The 21,184-nt window shown below is 39.6% G+C and overlaps 1 protein-coding gene and 1 long non-coding RNA gene across 25 annotated transcripts in view; both read left to right on the top strand.

Annotated features, from left to right (window-relative positions):
* The first annotated feature begins 2,574 nt into the window (after positions 1 to 2,574).
* LOC119781906 lies at positions 2,575 to 4,803 on the top strand. Its single transcript, XR_005280617.1, has 4 exons — positions 2,575 to 2,639; positions 3,042 to 3,223; positions 3,329 to 3,448; positions 4,215 to 4,803. It is a non-coding gene; the product is annotated as an uncharacterized LOC119781906 (long non-coding RNA).
* Positions 4,804 to 12,494: 7,691 nt separating this feature from the next.
* nrxn1a (neurexin 1a) overlaps positions 12,495 to 21,184 on the top strand; it is a 101,039-nt gene continuing 92,349 nt past the window's right edge. For 21 of the 24 annotated variants that reach the window (XM_038282544.1, XM_038282546.1, XM_038282545.1 and 18 more), the window contains exons 1-2: positions 12,496 to 12,797; positions 13,793 to 15,172. In XM_038282544.1, the coding sequence (XP_038138472.1) occupies positions 14,440 to 15,172 (733 nt within the window). In that variant the 5' untranslated portion in view covers positions 12,496 to 12,797; positions 13,793 to 14,439. Of the gene's footprint in view, positions 12,798 to 13,792; positions 15,173 to 21,184 lie in introns of all 24 variants that reach the window. The other 3 variants (XM_038282535.1, XM_038282530.1, XM_038282537.1) reach the window with 2 other exon arrangements.

The raw sequence follows: 21,184 nt of genomic DNA, 5'->3' as shown, positions 1-21,184 counted from the left end.
GCCTTTTCCCCCTCTCCAAAGCATGCATCACCTCTTCAGGAAATTTCCTCCAAGGAATTTCAAAGTTGTCGTTCCACTGTGTGTCAAGTTCTTGGCTGCTTGCAGATGATGTACTTCCGGGTGAAACCGAGAGTGATGACAGTGATTGGGTAGGTAAGGCGTCTACAGATGAGGGTGAGCTGTTTTCAGGAGTTTGGTCTTTAAAAGAGAAAAAATATATACATATTTTATGATGCAAAATGAACTATATTTCACAATGTCAATGTCTACTTTTGAACACTAAATATTTTTATGTGTTGAAACATATGTAGAGTTTCTACTTACATTTCATTTTCCAAGCAGAAAGAAGCTTTCTGGCTTGAACAGGTCTTAATGCTGTCATCAAATCAGCCTCTGTTACGAAGCGTAGATCATCATATATCTCAACTCCGATGGACTGCAAGTGTTCCACCAGGATGTTTTTGTTTACTGCTGGAAGTTCTGGTAGGACCTCCATGATTGCGACATCTAGGAAGGTTTGCCCTGAGTCACTCATATTTGTCATGAAGAAATGGCACCTTCAAACAGAACAGAAAAATAATGCAAAATATTACATATACTTAACAGAACAGGGACATCATGTAACATTTAATGTCAAACTATTTACAGTCAGAGCTAAGCAAGCTACAATGGGCTTTATTTTGCCACAATACTGTGTTTCAGGGGAATGACTTGGTATCCATCGAGAATGTAAGATACCAAAGGATAGAAATCGGGCAAGTCATTAATGTTAACACAGTGCAACCCAAGACTGTCTTTTGTCACAGAATACAGGTGGTATTCTGAGAGGAAGATGCCTTTGTGGATATCCATCAGCACATATACAGATCCATCAGGACATTAACAGACTGGACATGACAGAGACCTGCCCTCTCCGATGTGATCACTTAACCCTTTAAAGCCCGATCCAAGAAGAAAAACAAAACAGAAAATTACTTTTTTTTGGTTTGAAGTCCTTATTCTCCCTTTTAACAAAATATGTAAAAAGAAAAAACAGAAATACATTTTTGATATTAATAATTTATTACTATGCAATAAGTCAAGACTAATTTTTGTGTACTCTTCTACTGGCTGTTATCAGGTATATCTGATTGTGTACAATAGGATTTTGAGCAAAGTTTTTACCATTAAATTATGCAAAAGGTGTCAGATGCAAAACAATACGGGGAAGGATTAGGGACAGTGGAAAAAAAAATAAGTTAACTGATTTTTAAATTTTATTTCAGTTTAGTATGAGAAAAAAGTCAGAATTCTTACTTTAGTCTCAGAATGCTGACTTTTTTTATTGTTAGAATTCAGTCAGAATTCCTAGAAAAAAGTCAGAATTCTGACTTTTTTCCCCATGTTAAACTGAAATAAAACTTTTTTTTTTTCCAGTGGCCCTAATCCTCTTCCCTAAAAACATTTTAGAAACCGTATGTATCAAATATGATACATTTGGCATTATAGGGTTAAGACATGAGCTCTTTCACCGTGTGAAAAATGGCGGGCACATGACGAAACTGCACATTTTAAATCCGTAACAACAGCTTTTGCAGCAGCCTGCGGTGCAGGGACATTGTGCAGACGATAAAAATGGCCCTTGAAAGCTGCGTAAGTCGTAAAAGTTTGGCTACAGTTAGCACCAGCACATTTAAATAAACAACGAGGCTAATTTCTATGCACTCTGCAGTGTAGTATATAACCCCTCAACGTGTCCAATTTCTTCTTGCAGAAAACGCAGGTGATCATTTTAGGATTCTGAGTGGGCTAAAATATCAACTACTAGCATATACCTTGTGTTTATCTGTAGAGATTTTCGCATGCTCAAAAAAGTAAGAAAGAAAAAGAAGGACGTTCAAATCTTACCGTGTAAACTCTTGATTTTCTGGTTGAAATTAACAGCCAAAGATCCTCAAAATATATGTTAAATCGTAAAATGTTCCTCTTTAAAGAGCCAAAATGATCCAAAGATTGATCCTCTCCTGTAGTCTCTGCTCCGAAGACCGCTTAGCTCTGGCCAGCTCGCAGGCCAACAGCTTCTTCTGCTATCCAATCAGGGATGAGCATTTCGAACTTGAAAACAGTCTCTTCTGTACGGAGCCCCCTAGGGGACATGGGGAATTTTTTTTCTTTTGCGTTCCCTCGCAATACTTTTGCGTTCCCTCGCAATACTTTTGCGTTACCTCGCAATACTTTTGCGTTCCCTCGCAAAAACTTTTGCGTTCCCTCGCAAAACCTTTTGCGTTACCTCGCAATAGGGCTTGGTCGTCGTGACCATGTTGACGGCGCACTTTACGGCTTCCTTAGACTATTGCCTGTGTTCTCCCTCTCAGCCGTGTTTTATTTCGTTTAATTTCACCGTAACTTGATTTCAACCATGGTAAACCGTTGCTGTATTGTGGGCTGTAACAGCGCATCACATGATCGCCGAGGGAAAAACCTACAAAATGGGATAACTTTCCACCGCTGTTCTGCCTGGAGGCGCAAACACGGAGACCAAGTTTCACAGATAACAAAGAGTCGTCGGCTAGCTTGGATCGCGGCTGTAAGACGACAGAACAGAACTTTCCACAGTATCCTGATGTCAATGCGAGTGTGTTCCCTGCATTTTCATTCTGGTAAGTTAAAGATGCACGGTTTTATTTTATAGCCTACAGTGTTTCCTTCCTTCATCCGTGGCACCACATACAAGCATGAACGCGCGCCCAGAGACTGTTGATATAGCATTTTCATCCTCGTTGGTTGATATAGCATTTTATCCTCTTTGGTAGAACACACTGCCAGTTCCTACAAGGACAGGGACATCCCTCTCCATTTTCAAAAAAAACCCTGAGGTTGACAGCTGTCATAGCACCACTTATAAATTTTGCTGATCCTAGCGCTTACCAGCCGTCTTGTAATGTAATGTAATCATATAATACAATTTAATAATGTGTATATTGAGGATCATTGATAACATTATGGTTCTATATGTGTTCAACACTGCTGCTGTGGATAATAATTTTAAATTGTGTCACCAGGAAAACCAGCAAATGAAATGTACACCTCGCATCCGGATTGGGCACCATCACTACACTTGGGCCACACTGAGATAAAGGCCACACAGACTGCACGCTATGAGAGACAGGAAAAGAGAAAACGGCAAAGGACTGACAGTACACCTGCGAGGATGAGACAGCTATTGATGACCTTGTTCCACCCGGTAAGCCTTACAGAGCCAGCAGATTCAACACCGTATGTTGCTTTTGTGGCTTTTTCAGCTGCATGATGCACATTTAGCTAAAAGATGTCCTTATTTTATCCATAGTGGAGACACCAGCACCAGCTGAGGATGGAGCTGAGCAGACACCGCTGACAGAATGTGACTTCTGTCAGCGCCGGCGTGCTGAAATCAACCGGCTGCTGGAGGAGAACAGGACCCTGAAACGTGAGCTTGGCCAGAGACTTCAAGCTTAACACTAGCTTTGTGACCATTCATTCAGTGAAAGGAATCTCAAATCTTCATCAAAACATTATTCAAAATATAAAAAAAAAATTTAAGAATAATTTGCTGAAATAGAAATCAGCATTTGTTTGATACTTAGTGTTAGAAAAAAAATGTGTCCTAACAGGTTTTCTGAACCATCTTCTAATCTAGTCTCCCCCAGCTGCTGGTAGAAACAAGATTTTTTTACCATCATTCAGAAACTGGATAGGTGTTACATCTGTATTTTGTTGAAAATCATTTATTGAACATTGTTATTAATAAAATTTTAAGGAATAGATTAAATAGTCAAAGATCCGCAAAATATAAAAAAATAAACAATAGTGCAGTGCTGTGGCCATTCAAGTTAACTCCTAGTTTGAATCAGAGTCTTTCAAAGTGAACTATTTAGAAAAATGAGTGCAGTATTGACTGCGGGTTATTAAATCTGACCTCATAAAACACTGTAACGGGTAACTTTGAGCTTAAATCATTCAGTCAGAGGTATTATGCAGGTTTAAATGTCCTGTGCTCATTTCATTTCTTTTTCTTTTAAGTGATATAACAATATAACAGCGTGGTTGTTATACTTTACTGTTGTATAACTGTGATTTATATGATATGTATACACATGCATGAGGGGTTGAGGTTAACGTTTGCTTTCCAGCATAGAATGAAATATAATGGTGTCCTTACCTGCATAATTTATGTCTATTTTTTTTCTCCTCAGGTCTTGCACTCTCAGCGCATTAATGAGACTCCCCTGAAGCCATGGGTCATCATTGCTGACGATGGGCAGGTTTGCTGTGCACACTGTACATGCATGGCTGGAATTGCAGAGGCATGTACACATGTTGGGGCTCTGCTGTTTAAGATTGAGGCAGCAGTCCGCATCCGTGGGAAAAAGACTGTGACAGATGTGCCAGCTTATTGGAAAATACCAGCAGGTATCAACAAAGTCAGCGGTGAAGTCGCCCACAAGATGGACTTCACTTCATCCAAAGTGCAGAGGATTGCTCTGGACAGAGTCATCGATGACAACATTCCCATGCCTGGCCTACGGACACGGGCCAGCAGACGCACTGCCCAAGCCACATTGGACGACTTATCGTCAATGTTCCCTGTTCTTCAGAACCATAGGTCAGTTTGTATGTCCACAGTGAAGCCCTACTTTCACAACTATGCTGCTCCTGTCCAGCCAGCTGTGATCCCAAAACCCCTGCAAGACCGTCTGCGCGACCCAAAGTTTGAAAATGCTCCACCAGCTGTCCTTCTCCAGCACTGTGAGACAGTGAAAGACATTGCAGCTGCATATTATTGCACGTTGTTATATTACAATACAATTATAGATTATATTATTGTATATCATGACATATTGCATCGCAGCCTTTATTTATACAATTTAAGAAATGCATATTGTTAAAAGTAATTATATAAGACATTGCACTAACATTGTTTTTTAATGTGTACTATAGTACCGGTAATAATTTGCACTACTTCAAATGTTATTGATATCTGTTATTACTTAATTTGATCTACCTCCAATTTTTATGTTTGTAATTGATGTTTTATAAATACGTATTTTTTATTACTTTGGAATTTTTTTTATACATAGACATTTTTTATAAAAAGCATAGTATTTTGTATTATTACATTGTATTGTTATATTTGTATATTATTGCACGTTGTTATATTATACAATTATAGATTATATTATTGTATATCATGACATATTGCATCGCAGCCTTTATTTATACAATTTAAGTAATGCATATTATTATAAATACTTATATAAGAATTTGCACTAACAGTGTTTAACTGTTAATGTTTACTATAACTACAATTTGTATAATAATAATTTGCAATATCTCCACTTTCCATTTCTCCATTGATGTTTCATTAAGACCGACTTATTAATAGGATTGAAGATTTTGTATAAATACATACTATGTTATTGTAAGTAATTGCACTGCATTTTCATCGCGTCCATTTTTTATTTGTAACCATTTACCTACAAGCATTCAAACTGCACTGCTCTGTTCTGCGCTGCACTGTGTTCTCAAGTTTCACTACTTGCAAATAAACACTGAAAAGGATCTGATCGTTTGAGACCTCTTGCTTTTGGGTATGGATGCAAAACACACCTATGGCTAAAAAACAACCCACTTGTTAAATGTTTGCTTAGAGTGTATTGTTGATACAAAGAAATTGTCAATTCCATATTGAGCATCAATCTTTTCTTTAATACAGTAATTCATAAACACCAGAATAAAGTGGTTGACTTTAAGGTGTGGAAGTCCAGTGTACTATTTCACTTTGACGGTGTCTTCCTTCAGGAAATCTTCATCCATTTTTCTCTGGCCAAGCTCACGTTTCAGGGTCCTGTTCTCCTCCAGCAGCCGGTTGATTTCAGCACGCCGGCGGTGTCTGCTCAGCTCCATCCTCAGCTGGTGCTGGTGTCTCCACTATGGATAAAATAAGGACATCTTTTAGCTAAATGTGCATCATGCAGCTGAAAAAGCCACAAAAGCAACATACGGTGTTGAATCTTCTGGCTCTGTAAGGCTTACCGGGTGGAACAAGGTCATCAATAGCTGTCTCATCCTCGCAGGTGTACTGTCAGTCCTTTGCCGTTTTCTCTTTTCCTGTCTCTCATAGCGTGCAGTCTGTGTGGCCTTTATCTCAGTGTGGCCCAAGTGTAGTGATGGTGCCCAATCCGGATGCGAGGTGTACATTTCATTTGCTGGTTTTCCTGGTGACACAATTTAAAATTATTATCCACAGCAGCAGTGTTGAACACATATAGAACCATAATGTTATCAATGATCCTCAATATACACATTATTAAATTGTATTATATGATTACATTACTTTACAAGACGGCTGGTAAGCGCTAGGATCAGCAAAATTTATAAGTGGTGCTATGACAGCTGTCAACCTCAGGGTTTTTTTTGAAAATGGAGAGGGATGTCCCTGTCCTTGTAGGAACTGGCAGTGTGTTCTACCAAAGAGGATAAAATGCTATATCAACCAACGAGGATGAAAATGCTATATCAACAGTCTCTGGGCGCGCGTTCATGCTTGTATGTGGTGCCACGGATGAAGGAAGGAAATACTGTAGGCTATAAAATAAAACCGTGCATCTTTAACTTACCAGAATGAAAATGCAGGGAACACACTCGCATTGACATCAGGATACTGTGGAAAGTTCTGTTCTCTCGTCTTACAGCCGCGATCCAAGCTAGCCGACGACTCTTTGTTATCTGTGAAACTTGGTCTCCGTGTTTGCGCCTCCAGGCAGGACAGCGGTGGAAAGTTATCCCATTTTGTAGGTTTTTCCCTCGGCGATCATGTGATGCGCTGTTACAGCCCACAATACAGCAACGGTTTACCATGGTTGAAATCAAGTTACGGTGAAATTAAACGAAATAAAACACGGCTGAGAGGGAGAACACAGGCAATAGTCTAAGGAAGCCGTAAAGTGCGCCGTCAACATGGTCACGACGACCAAGCCCTATTGCGAGGTAACGCAAAAGGTTTTGCGAGGGAACGCAAAAGTTTTTGCGAGGGAACGCAAAAGTATTGCGAGGTAACGCAAAAGTATTGCGAGGTAACGCAAAAGTATTGCGAGGGAACGCAAAAGAAAAAAAATTCCCCATGTCCCCTAGGGGGCTCCGTACTTCTGCGTCCAAAAATAAAGCTAAAAAAGAGGGATCCTGCCCAAAGTCCGTCGACCGCCCAAATATCCCGCCAGAACCCGCTCAAATCAACTGCCAAGGTTGAACTGTTTGATCGGTGCGTTCAGGGAGTGTCGGCTTTCTGCAATGACTGAAATTATTCAGAACTTAAACTAAATCTTTAATGTCAGATTTACAAATATTTTTTTCAGAGGACATTTTTATTACTTCTGGTACGGAAGAGGATTATGGCCACTGAAAAAAAAAGTTTACTGTTTTTTAAATTTTATTTTAATTTAGTATTCTGACTTTAATCTCAGAATTCTGACTTTAAACTCAGAATTCTGACTGAATTCTGACAATAAAAAAAGTCAGAATTCTGAGAAAAAAAGTCAGAATTCAGAGATTAAAGTCAGAATTCTGACTTTTTTCCCATACTATACTGAAAGAAATAAAAAAAAATCAGTTAACTTTTTTTTCTCCCAGTGGCCTTAATCCTCTTCCGTATTTTAAAACCATGTGAATTACTTTGAAAAATATTTTTTGTGTAAATGTAGCTGGTCACAATAGAGCTCTATGTAATAATGGCATGAAACAACATTTTTACAACATTTGCATGTTAAATTAACAAAATTGTTTTGAAATGAGTATTACACTATTTCTTTGTTTAAATTATCAATGTTTTCAGCTTTAACAAATAAATTTGATTATTATCACGCAATGTTGCTGTAAATATCACAAAAATCTTCTGTTTAATAGTTTACAAAGGCTCGCTGTAATTTAAACAAAAAATATGTGTTTTGGGGTTTACAAACCTATTCTGTCGGGATTTTACATAGCTTTTATGTAAATTTCACGGTCTTTTTTTACAGTGCAGATGATTATACATGATCAGGAAAGGAATGTTCCTGTCTAAATAAATTCCAACAGTCGACAGTGAATTTCAGAGGACAAACACAAAATAAAGTCAAAGGAACTGTTTGTCCCAATCTTGGAAAAGGTTGTCCTGAAGCAAAACTGTTGTGAAGGATATTGAAATATGTCAGGGTTGACGATCCCATTGAGCACAAAAGCCTCCATCATTTGGAAATGGAAGATGGTTGGAACCAGCAGAACTCTTCCTACCTCGCGGACAATCTAAATTGGGTGAAAATGGGAGAATGGCCTTATTCAGTAAGGTGAAAAAGAACCCTTACTCTGTCAGTGTTTCTCTATAGAAGGAAAGGAACCTTACAGAGGGATAACCTTTTCTTTCTCTACCAAACCAAAAGTCAAGCAAGTACAGTAGAGTGGTCGCCTAAAAGAATCTCAGACCATGAGAAAAACATTTCTCTGGTCTGACACGACACGGATTGAAAACTTTGTGGCAAATGGTATCACATTTGAAGCAAACCAAGCATTGCTTATCACCAGGCCAATACCATCCCTACAATGAAGCATGCAGGTATGGTATCGGCGTGAAAGCAGCATTAAGCAGGAACTGAAAGAAGAGTCAGGATATAGGGAAAGACAAATGAAGCAATATACAGGTTCTTGCGGGATGAAAGCCTGCTCTTGAGCGCATCGACTAAAGGCCCAAAGGCAAAATCTCAGAGAAGCAGCTTCAGAACCACTCTGTGAATGACATGGTGTATTCAATACATACTTCAACTTGAATTTATATCTTTGCAGAGATCTGGAAATAGCTATGCATAGATATATTTCAATTAAATCTATGAAGCTGGAGAAGTACTGCAAAAAAGAATGGACCAAATTTCCAAAAGATTGGTGGTCTATGTTTGTGGCATCCTATTCATCATATTGCGTCAGTAGTTTCTCCCAAAGGTGGATCAATAACATAACAAAATATATTATTTTATTTAATATAAATGTGATTTCTTGGTTTTCTATCTTTAATAAATAAAAAAAATAACTGTTTCCTCATTTGCTTAATGAGGTATTTTCTGTGAAATGTTGAGGATGCGAACTTAACTGGAAAAAGTGCAGAGCTGTGAATACTGTACACTTTTTGGATGTGTTGTTGCAGAAATAAATCTCTTTATGAGATATTAATATTAAAATATAGTACTTTAATAAATTCAGTATATAGCACAAAAGAAGACAAAGAGGTTATAAAAATTTTGATACCTCTGTGCTTTATGTTGATGTATTTTACACTAGTGTTATCTATTTTTTAACAATGAAAAGAAGTTCTCTACATTTAGTTCTTCTTTTGAGTTTCACAGTCAACTCTTCCACTTTGTCTGCCTGGTGTTTTCTAAAACTCACACCTCCACAATCTAGTCTCATCATACTGAGTCATAAGATGAGTTTATTTCATCAAATATTGATAACTTTTGCTCTTGTTAACTTTTTAAACTCACTGTTATCTAAGATGTGAAATACACTCAATCTTCCATTGCTGAAATACAAACTCCAGTACAGTCTGCAAGAGAAAATTCTAAGGATTTTTTACTATAAAAATGAATGACTTTGTAACACCATTTTAGAGTTGAGACTTACTTGTTCAGCGTTTTTAATTACAGCCCTTAGGAAATTTGTTCTTCTTCATTTTTTGTAACTTTGTATCCACCTTTAAGTTAGAGAGATAGCGTTGACCACCAGAAGAGTCCCAAGCGTATCATTTATAGATAGGCCTCCATCAAGGACAATGCTTAAAACTAAACTGAACGCCATGTCAGATGTAGCTATAATGAAGAAAGAAAAACAAAACATAAAGAGAACATAATGCTTAAAGCTGAAATCTAAATGTAAGTGTGTGGGAAAGCATTAATTTCATCCTGAGCCGTGCAGCATAACTATATACTTCAGGAATGAACTACAGACTTTACTGAAAATTAGCATTTTAAAACTTGTCTTTATGGTAAATAAGGTGTCTGTCATGGTTAGAAGATGACTCTGAACGAGAGAGGTTTATTGAAAAGATATGGGTCTGTACAAGAAGCCGTGTGGTCTGGTCTGGTTTTTCTGGGCTTCTGCTGAGAAGATGAGACTGGTGAATTAATGGAAACAGTTCCTGGAGGATTGTACTGGGCTGAGAACTCACTGGAGAGAGGCTGGGGTCCGATCTTGGACTCCAGTGGTCCGAGTGCTTGTCCAGTACTCTCTCCCTGGTTGATGGTTCGAGGGTGGACTGGCAGGTGAGCGGCTGAGTGGTGGATTGGTCCGAGATCCCTCCCGGGTTCCAAGTTGCGTTCTGACGGGGATCCAAGGTCTGTGTTTCCAGGCTTGGTTTCAGGGTCTGAGTCCAGGGTTCTGCAAGGAAGTTGCAAGAGTTGAGTTAGACAAAGGTTTGGGTCGCAGGAACAGGACAAGGCTTGGTCTGTACCAACGCTGAGGCGTTAATGAACTGACGCCCTCCTCCTGATTCCAGCTCCTTAAGAAGGGTGGTAATCAGCTCAGATGTAGTGCACCTGCCAGTCCATCCCTGCAGAGGAGAGAGAAAGAGAAAGCCTGGCCTGCACCCAGGGCCCGGAGTATGACAGTGTCTGCCTTATCATTTTTACATGAGATGAAGCTTAAAACTATAAGATCTGCCTCCATTCTACTTTTTGAAACATTAGCAACCACCAGTAAATCTAAAGTCTGACTGCTCTGTTGTGCAAATATGGAACAATCAGATATTTAATGTATAATGAAGCTTGATTATTAAGGAATTTATGAGTGAGAAGGATAACTTTAAAATCTATTGTATATTTAATAGAGAACCAATAGAGGATCAGCTGAAGGTGTTCAACTACATTTTGTGGACATCCTGGTTATGAGCTAAAACTGTCTAGCCTTGAAGTTACAAATGCTTGGGCTACCTTTTCAGCATCTGTTCCAAACAGAATGGCTTTAATTTTTGGCAGAAGTATGAAACGTGTTTAATATTGAAGTTAAACTGCTTATCCTATTTAAAAATAGAAACACTTTTTAAATTTGCTTCACTACTGGAAGCCAACCTAATGCCACACTGATGAAGGTATAGGTCTTTGAAGTTTTCAATCAGGACAACCCAAGAATAAGGGAGAGACATAACAAGTAACCCTTAGTATTGTTGCTTTTAACAGCAAGTTGAGGAGGCCTGACAGTGGTACAAATGTAGACCAGGAGACTGGGATGCTGAAGACAAAGATTTAACCTGTTAAGCGGAGACAGTGTGTATGTAGAGTGTGCCTGAAAGCCAAGATGGTGCCAAAAAAATAAAAATATTTGATGGCTTTAAAACCATGTGTCAGAAGAACAAGCTTGCTAAGAGATAACTAACTCGAGGGTAACATTTACAATGAAAAAATACAAACAAAAAAGTATAAGAACAATTTGTACCTGTAAGCTATGGATGGATGGATGGATAGATAGATAGATAGATAGATAGATAGATAGATAGATAGATAGATAGATAGATAGATAGATAGATAGATAGATAGATAGATAGATAGATAGATAGATAGATAGATAGATAGATAGATAGATAGATAGATAGATAGATAGATAGATAGATAGATAGATAGATAGATATATAGATAGATATAGATAGATATAGATAGATAGATAGATAGATAGATAGATAGATAGATAGATAGATAGATAGATAGATAGATAGATAGATAGATAGATAGATAGATAGATAGATAGATAGATAGATAGATAGATAGATAGATAGATATTGATATCTTTCAGCAATATTGTAAAAGTACTGTAAACCTTTCTTTTTTTTTCTAAGCCTGGCCTAAATGGCCTAAGGGCCCACTATGTCTTTCCCCTGCATGGGAGACAATAATAGGGATAATAATAATAGTAAATGCTTGTGTAAGCCCAGCGTGCATTAGGACTAATTTCAAATCGAAAATAAACAACATAAATCAATAATGTCACAGTTATCAGGTCTTACCACAGATGTTTGGCCATGCGTGAAGAGTAACCCATAAAAGATTTATCTCCAAGAGGATACCTTCACAACTCTCAAAGGGGTCACGAACCCCAGTGATTGACCAACAGTTGCTTTTTCAAAGAATCAAAAAAGAGCAACTTTTGTCTTTTCTGGATTTAAAAGCAGGGAATTCAAAGTCATATTTTTTTCTGTCCTCAAGGTATGTAGTCTAGCTGTTTGGGTTAATCAGGTTTCTTGGATAACTGTAATGTTTATTCTCAGGATAAGAGTGAAAAACTATCTCACGTATCTCACTCCTGGTGCGCGCCTTGATTCGGCGTACCATGGTGTCTTTTTGGTGCGCGCCTTGAATGAGCGCTGTCCAAGGTGCTGCGGCAGCGCACGTCCCCGCCCATTCCTCCCTTTCTCCTCACACATTCACACACACATGCACTTTCTCTCTCTCTCTCATCCACGTGACTCACCCCTCTGCCGAGTCTGCCGCGAGAGCACCATCAGACTGCACCTTTTCCTCCTCAGGAGAACGGAGGAGAGAGCGACCCAGAGTGAGACTTAAGGAGAGAGAGAAAGGGAAATAGGGAGAAATAGAGGCGATAACACCTCGTCATCTTCAATCCGAGCCCGTGATAGTTGTACTCTTGTCTGGTCGTTTCCCATTTTCCTCTCTTTCCTTCTCGCGGATTCAAAATCCACCTCAAATGGGAAGGCGGATCGATGCGTCGCGCGCGGCACTGTTGCCGCGGAACCACAGGATGCGCATGAGGTAAGCAAGGATACTTTGAACAAAAAAACAATAATGAGGCTTTTATTTACAGATGCTACGGTTCCACATCCCCTCTGGCCAAATAAACGCCTCCTGTTGTTTGTTAAAACGGTGGTAGGGGATAATGTAGTAGTGAGATGCTAATAAGGCGCAGGTGACGATGGAGCTGAACAACTGCCACAGGGAGAGAAAGGGAGAAAAATGGAGAAGAGGTATGGCTGTAAATCGAGAATCGATAATTCCACTGCATTCATTCACTCTGTCTATCAATACCTGTGATGTTCCAGCTTTCTTTTGCCTTTTTAAAGGTGTGAAGCCTCATGTGGTGGTAGAGAGCGACTATATTCACAGTCGGTGCGGGTTGTGTGTCTGTGTGTGACTGTTAGAAGGCGTTGAGATGTTAGAGAGAAAAAAAAAACGGGTTTTTAGAGTCTCTAATTCGATTTGAGTCATCCACCGCAGTAGCACCAGTGGCGGGTGCTGCTCTTTGTGATGTTAACTAGAATCCAAGAAGGTGCAGGGAAACAGTAAAGTAAAAAAAAAGTGCATGTATAGATCTAAATTTGTGTTTATAGAAATATATATGCATATGATGTGCATAAAAATAAATAAATGCATATTTGCTAAATTATTTTAAAAAATGCAAACAAAGTGTTCAGTAAAACTGTTTTCACTAAAATATTGTTTGCTAAAAATTTTAATTTGTGACTTGAAGCTAAGGTGCAGGTGTGCCATCTAAAAATCCTTCTGCGGCATTATGACTCTCCATTGTGGAGATGCTGTGTCTGAGAGATTTAAATTCAAGCTTTTATTACCTAAATCAAGCCAACTGTGTTTACAGATTGCCCTAATGTGTCCATGCTAACGGTGTGCTCAAAATCCATGAGAAAGTGTAATTTGAGAATTACAGGCTTAGCTGTAGTGTGTATGTGTGTGTAGTATATGAATGTGTGTGTTGACCCTGGTTGATTGTGCCGTCTCTGTTCTCTCTGTAGGTCGCTGGAGAGAGTGATGACGCGGCAGTGAGAGACACACATACCTCAACCTGCGTGCACACACTCACATATACACACATATCTGCCCACACATGCTTTAAGTCTTGCCCCACAAAGACAAGGAAGGAGAGGGGAGAAATTACTGCTATGACGGTGTCATTTCTCACCATTACCAGTGTGTGAGCAGCACACACACAAAAATACACTCGCACTCCATAGGGAGTTGCCTGCGTAGGGATAAGACCCTATCTAGGGCAGAAAGATGGAGCTTGCATCCTGTTTGTTCCGCATCTAACACAGAAACATATTAACACACACACCTGGAGTCTCATGACTGAAGTAAGGGATGAAGAGGAGACGCTGAACATCCCAGAGACAAGAGGAACACAAGGCCAAGGCAGAAGATGTTCAAAGGGTATTAAGAGAACAGAGGGTGCTACTGTCTGACCCCTCCCTCTGTCTCTGGAGGTGTATTATATCTGAGCTATCTTTGGTTCAAAGCAATACCAAGACAGCAGGGTGCACAGGTGACAGTGTTCTACGAAGTGCCCTGCAGTTATCACCATGAGCTGTAGGCTAGAGGAAACACCCCAGCTCTAGCCTCTATTTAGGTTTGTGTGTGTGAGAGTGTGAGAGCGACTGTGTGCATGAGTGTAATGGCAGTTTGTGTTTGGGCAGCAGCCCCCCTGCTCTTTCTGGGGCTGTGCCTGTGCAGTGTAGGGGGCCAGGCCCAAGGGGAGGTCCTGGAGTTTGGGGGCGTATCTAGCCAGTGGGGGAGGTTTCCAGTATGGAATGCCTGCTGTGAGAGCGTGCTGAGTTTCAGCCTGCGGACTCAGAGCCAGGAGGGCCTGCTGCTCTACCTGGATGATGAGGGTTTCTGCGACTTCCTGGAGTTGCTGCTTCTCCACGGCCACCTGCGCCTACGCTTCTCCATCTTTTGTGCTGAACCAGCTGAGCTGCAGTCAGGCGTGGCAGTGAGTGACGGCAAGTGGCATGCGGTGCGTGTCAAGAGAGACTGGCGGAACACCTCGCTGGAGGTGGATGGGCGACTGGAGGGATGGGCAGAAGTGAAGAGTAAGAGAAGAGACATGACAGTATTCAGCCACACGTACATGGGCGGGTTGTCAGCAGATCTCCACTCCTCGCCGCTACGGCTCACCTCACCCTCAGTGAGAGAACACCCCGCCTTTCGAGGCTGGATCACGGCAGTGAGCATTAACGGCTCGCTGGTGACGCTGGACAGCTCGGAGGGCGTCACTGTAACAGCTGGCTGCGGTTCGGACCACCAGTGCCAGAACGGAGGGGTGTGCAGCGTGGTCAACGACCAGGCCGTCTGTGACTGTTCCGACACTGGCTACCAAGGCAATGACTGCAGCGAAGGTAAGGCCTAAAACCATCCTGACCCATCATATACATCCCATTCTTTGCATATCCTGACACTATTTTATACACACATAGGCATACAAATCTCTTTTAATCTAAATCTGAAAATTAAACCTGTAAATTCATTACCCTAGCCTCCCTGAATATCATCATACTGACACCTTCACAGCTCTCCTTAGTTGGCTCCTGTAGAACAGAAGACTTCACAAAAAGTGCAAGGCCTGCATACTGATAATGCTTGCTATCAATTTCTTACATTAAATTCACCCTACTGCGTTCACCCAAACTTAAATAGGATACCCCTACTAGGAAGAGCACCCAGTTTAGCCAGCTTTGAGCTCAGATAGTGGGAACAGCTGTTAAGTGTTGCAGTAACAAGCTAAATACTTAAAATCAGCACACTGAATCCAAATGCCTGAAACTCAATGAAAGGTCTCACCTGGTGAGCTAAATTTTTTTAAATGGGTACATTGGTGTATATGGCGGAACGCAGGAACCTATAGATCCGTTGTGGATTTGGTAGCTGGCTGTCATTGAGAGACTAATTGGAACCAGGCTAGGAGGCTTAAAATCATCGGTTGTTACATGGCTGACACCTGACTGCCTGTGTTAATGGATTTGGATTGATTTTAGATGGCCTTCAGAGCTACTATGCATAGGGTGTTGAAATGATGTGTGTAGAATCCATCACTTGCCATCAATTTAAACAGCCCAGGGCCCTTTGAGATGCTCTGTTTCCATTTGTGTGATTTGGTATAGTGTGTGTTAATGTGACAGAAGACAGAAACAGTGTAGGTCGCTCTTTGTAAATGCATAACTACTCAAATAGGAACAACAGTGCTTTGATATTGTACAGCCACACAGATAGTCTCGTTTAATTCTGCCAAACAGGCATGTGGTCAATATGAGCAGCAATAGAGCCATTGTAATTATGGCTATTACAATAGCAAAACAATTGCTTAATGAGCTCTGCTATCTAGTTATGGCCCAGAGTGCAAATGCTTTCATTGCCACTCAGCTAAGGATGTGTGTGTTGTCAGAATTGCTTGACTTCATTCAGAGAAAATCTGCATTCTTGATCAATAGCTCTCGAAACTGCTGTAAACCAAAGATACCTTCCAGCGCCAAGGCAATTGATTTTTTCCCCCACCCTTTTCTTAAAATTTAATGACACAAATACTTCTGCCAAAAATGGCTGTGTGGCCTTGCCGTTTCTCTAGCAGAAAAAAATGGCCTTATACCCCTCCCAGCGCCGCTGTCGGCATCACACACATCTCTTTAGCCACCCACCGCATCACACCTTCTCATTTAGTGGACCGTGGGACGGCCTGTGTTGCCATGGAGACAGGACTAATAAGGAGACCACATGCCAGGAGTATCTCTTCATCAAAGTTCTTTCATTTTCCCCTTCGGCTTTAGCCTCCTATTTTCTATGGTGTTTTGGCAATATGGGAAATCAAACACAGTTTCTTCCATCCAAATCTACAGTATTTTGACTTACATGTTAAAAAGGTATATGTGTAGTATCATCTATGTTTAATAATGGAAAGGATCAAGCTTAACCAAGCAGCTGTAAAGGTACATTTGCTGCTGCTGTGTTTGCACATGCAGAAATGATTAATCCACTGGGAAAGAATTAGTAAAATCATGCTCCAACAATTAGTCAATTAGTTGTTCTGTGGAAAATGAATTATAAATTAGCTCAATTGTGAACTCCTAAAAAAAAAACATGCTAATTATTCAGAGATTCAAGAATACTAAATTAATGCATTTGATGCTTTGATAATGCAAGGCAAGGGCAACATACTGCTGGTGCATCTTTACAATCAATTCCGGAAGTACACACAGGAAGTCCATCCCAATGGGAGTTTAATAAAGTCATAATACATCTAGTGAAATAAGGTTTAGGTATCTCATCCATCAACGTTAGGATTAGGGTTAGCCATCAGGGAGAGGATAAACAAAAACGATTAAATTACATTTAGTCAATAGACCTCAGGCTTGAGTTTTTTTCAGAAATGTCTGGTGTGAACTTTTTTTTTTATTTGACAGAACTTTATCGAGAAAAACAAATGATCTGGCAAAATATGAACAGAGTTTTTTTTTTTAAAACAGCAGTCAGGGGTAATTTATGTAAGAAAAAAAGTTTGAAATCAGATTGTAAATTAAAAACTCTGAATTGATATAAGTTTTGATATAAAAAAAAAATGAAAGGCAGAAGTTTTAAAACCTTGATTAACTTCTGGCTTGTACGTCTAATCTATTGTACAAATGACAGTGGGGGGGATGCACAGATTAGTCATCCACTCTTCAAAATAGATCTATAGTTTTCTTTTTCCTATTTCAGTGTTTGATTGATTACAAAGTTTTATCCAAACGACTATAGCATGTTAAAAAAAAGTGTACTGCAGGGTTCTTGATAGAAGCAGCAATTTCGATTTGAACAAATAGTTATGAAAGTACAGGGTTATACCTATTTATGTATCAAAGTTTATATCCCAAATATTTATCTGATCTGCTTGATTTAATGAGAATCTCACAATAGAGACATTTCTTAGCTTTGATGCATTTGAGAAATAGGAAAAATAGATCAGATGTAGGATCTTACAAGATCTCATCAGCTGATCACAGGACAACTCCACTCTCTGAGTTGATTATTATATCTCTGGAGATATACCAAGCCATAGTTATAAAAATCATCTGCCTATTATTTGAGAAAAAGATATTTGAAATATATAGCTGCTCTTGCTTTTAAAAGATGCCAACCCTATCCCTCATTTATTTTTTTCCACTTAAAATCCTTAGTTTACCGACTGTTAATACCAATTCTTTGACTTAGTGACCCTAATCTTTCAGTATTGTAGCAGATCAATTAGAGATAAAACTGAATAATTAATAATTGCTTAAATAATTCCCTTCCTAAGTGTTTGCAATTAAAGCACTTAGGTTTCTTGAATACAAGTTAAGCTTTGCAAAGGCTCTGTGCCTGCACTGAGAATTACAGTATATATGATCCAAGCCAGTCTAATCCAGTCTGCTGTTTGGCTGCTTTTAGGGACTTGTAGATACACTATATTGCCAAAAGTATTTGCTCACCCATCCAAATTATTGGAATCAGGTGTTCCAATCACTTCCATGGCCACAGGTGTATAAATTCAAGCACCTAGGCATGCAGACTGTTTTTACAAACATTTGTGAAAGAATGGGTCGCTCTCAGGAGCTCAGTGAATTCCAGCGTGGAACTGTGATAGGATGCCACCTGTGCAACAAATCCAGTCGTGAAATTTCCTCGCTCCTAAATATTCCACAGTCAACTGTCAGCTGTATTATAAGAAAATGGAAGTGTTTGGGAACGACAGCAACTCAGCCACGAAGTGGTAGGCCACGTAAACTGACGGAGCGGGGTCAGCGGATGCTGACGCGCATAGTGCGAAGAGGTCGCCAACTTTCTGCAGAGTCAATCACTACAGACCTCCAAACTTCATGTGGCCTTCAGATTAGCTCAAGAACAGTGCGCAGAGAGCTTCATGGAATGGGTTTCCATGGTCGAGCAGCTGCATCCAAGCCATACATCACCAAGTGCAATGCAAAGCGTCGGATGCGGTGGTGTAAAGCACGCCGCCACTGGACTCTAGAGCAGTGGAGACGCGTTCTCTGGAGTGACGAATCGCGCTTCTCCATCTGGCAATCTGATGGACGGGTCTGGGTTTGGCGGTTGCCAGGAGAACAGTACTTGTCTGACTGCATTGTGCCAAGTGTAAAGTTTGGTGGAGGGGGGATTATGGTGTGGGGTTGTTTTTCAGGAGCTGGGCTTGGCCCCTTAGTTCCAGTGAAAGGAACTCTGAATGCTTCAGCATACCAAGACATTTTGGACAATTCCATGCTCCCAACTTTGTGGGAACAGTTTGGAGCTGGCCCCTTCCTCTTCCAACATGACTGTGCACCAGTGCACAAAGCAAGGTCCATAAAGACATGGATGACAGAGTCTGGTGTGGATGAACTTGACTGGCCTGCACAGAGTCCTGACCTCAACCCGATAGAACACCTTTGGGATGAATTAGAGCGGAGACTGAGAGCCAGGCCTTCTCGTCCAACATCAGTGTGCGACCTCACAAATGCGCTTCTGGAAGAATGGTCAAAAATTCCCATAAACACACTCCTAAACCTTGTGGACAGCCTTCCCAGAAGAGTTGAAGCTGTTCTAGCTGCAAAGGGTGGACCGACGTCATATTGAACCCTATGGATTAGGAACGGGATGTCACTTAAGCTCATATGTGAGTCAAGGCAGGTGAGCAAATACTTTTGGCAATATAGTGTACATACACAAACATATGCAACCCAAATGTACAAAGACATTTAAGACACACATTTGTGAGATATCCTGCCTCTAGGACCACCATTATTCACACTACTGCTGATGTACCTGACAGCAGGGCAAGCTCTACAAGCTAAATAGGAGATGCATAGATTTCACATAAATGCTCTCAGTAAAAACATCGCCTACTTTGTGCTAGCACTTGTCACTCAACAAGAGACTGCTCATATCTATGAAGTGGAAGATATATACTCCCAGAAATGGGCTCATTATCAGCAGAGGCTATTGTGGATAATACCTGGTATACAGATATTTTTTTCTCTTGATAGCAGTCCCCCTGAAATGGGACCATGGGTTAAGTGATGGTAGGTTTGACTTTTGGTAAAATAATATAGATTTACAAGAGAAAAAACATACATATGCTACCTTTTGACTAAAATTACAGACCTGAATAAAATATAAGAGGCTGCTATTTTCTGGCTCTGTGTGTTTCTCAGTGCCTTTTCTATTCTCTGTATTTTCATTTTTGACATTAAAACTCAGTATGGGTGGGGGTCTGTTTAAAGCTTGAGAGCAGATAACAATCTAGATAGAAAACATCCTTATCTTGTGTAATTACTAGTTTATTGCAGAGATTAAAGCTAATTGGTAGTAATATGGAATACAATGGACTTCTGCATTGCTGAAAATACAATTCCACAAACCATGTATCTATGAATTAAAACTCTTAATTTAAATAATCAAATGTGACTATGGCAAAACAAGTAGACATAATCACAGAATACTCGATAATATGAAAAATAACTAAATTTTAAAGGTTAAACTGCACATCCAAAGAGAAAACACCTTTGAAATTTAAAGAAAAAGTTCATTTTGGAATAAAAGGCAAATCAGGCAAAAATGATTTTAAAAAATGTCTTTGAAAAGAAAACAGTAGCCAGTTTAAAAATATGAATATATAAGTCAATATGCTACTCTTTGTACTGCTTTAATTAATCACTTTAAAAGGTTTAGCCTTTATAAGAGTGGGAATTCTTATAAAGGGAATAAAAATAAGAAGCATCACTTAAAAACACAGTTTAGGTCTCTGAAACTACAATTTTATTTGGAAAACAAGAAATATGAGTATTTTTAATGTTTTTCTGGTATTAGGGCCTCCTAAAAATTTAATTAACCTAAAGAAATGCAGTGTACGGACTTTTCAAACCTTCGATGACACCAGCGGTGAGAGCCCTTTACTCTAATTGTTTTAACAAAATTACAAATCAAAAAATTTTTTTTTTACTCTTTTCACATATCTGGCTTACTATCCTGTCCATCCTATCCATCATTTAAGATCTCTTTATGAGCCATTTTTATCAACATTTTTATTTATTTCAAAAGTACTTAACCATCCCTTTAAAGATTAACTTCTGTTTCAGAAAGAAGGTAAATTATGATAGTCTTGGAAAAAATTCAAGTCCTTGTTATGAAAGTACAGAAAGATTAACTCAACAGAAGCATTGCACGATTGAACTGGAAATGTTAATTTTACAAAAACAAACAAACCTTGGAGAATAGGATGCAATGTTTCCATTTCTTCTTCCACTTGATCTGTGTTTCTCATTTCCTTTAAGTAGTTTAGAGATAGAGATAGCCAGAGAGGAGCATTCAGCAGATGATGTATTTTTCTGAATGAATTATATTTTGCTTTA

The sequence above is a fragment of the Cyprinodon tularosa genome, unplaced genomic scaffold, assembly GCF_016077235.1.
Source record: "Cyprinodon tularosa strain WSP-4 unplaced genomic scaffold, ASM1607723v1 ctg185, whole genome shotgun sequence".
In the NCBI taxonomy this organism is placed as follows: domain Eukaryota; kingdom Metazoa; phylum Chordata; class Actinopteri; order Cyprinodontiformes; family Cyprinodontidae; genus Cyprinodon; species Cyprinodon tularosa.
This window is presented reverse-complemented; position numbering and strand designations above follow the sequence as displayed.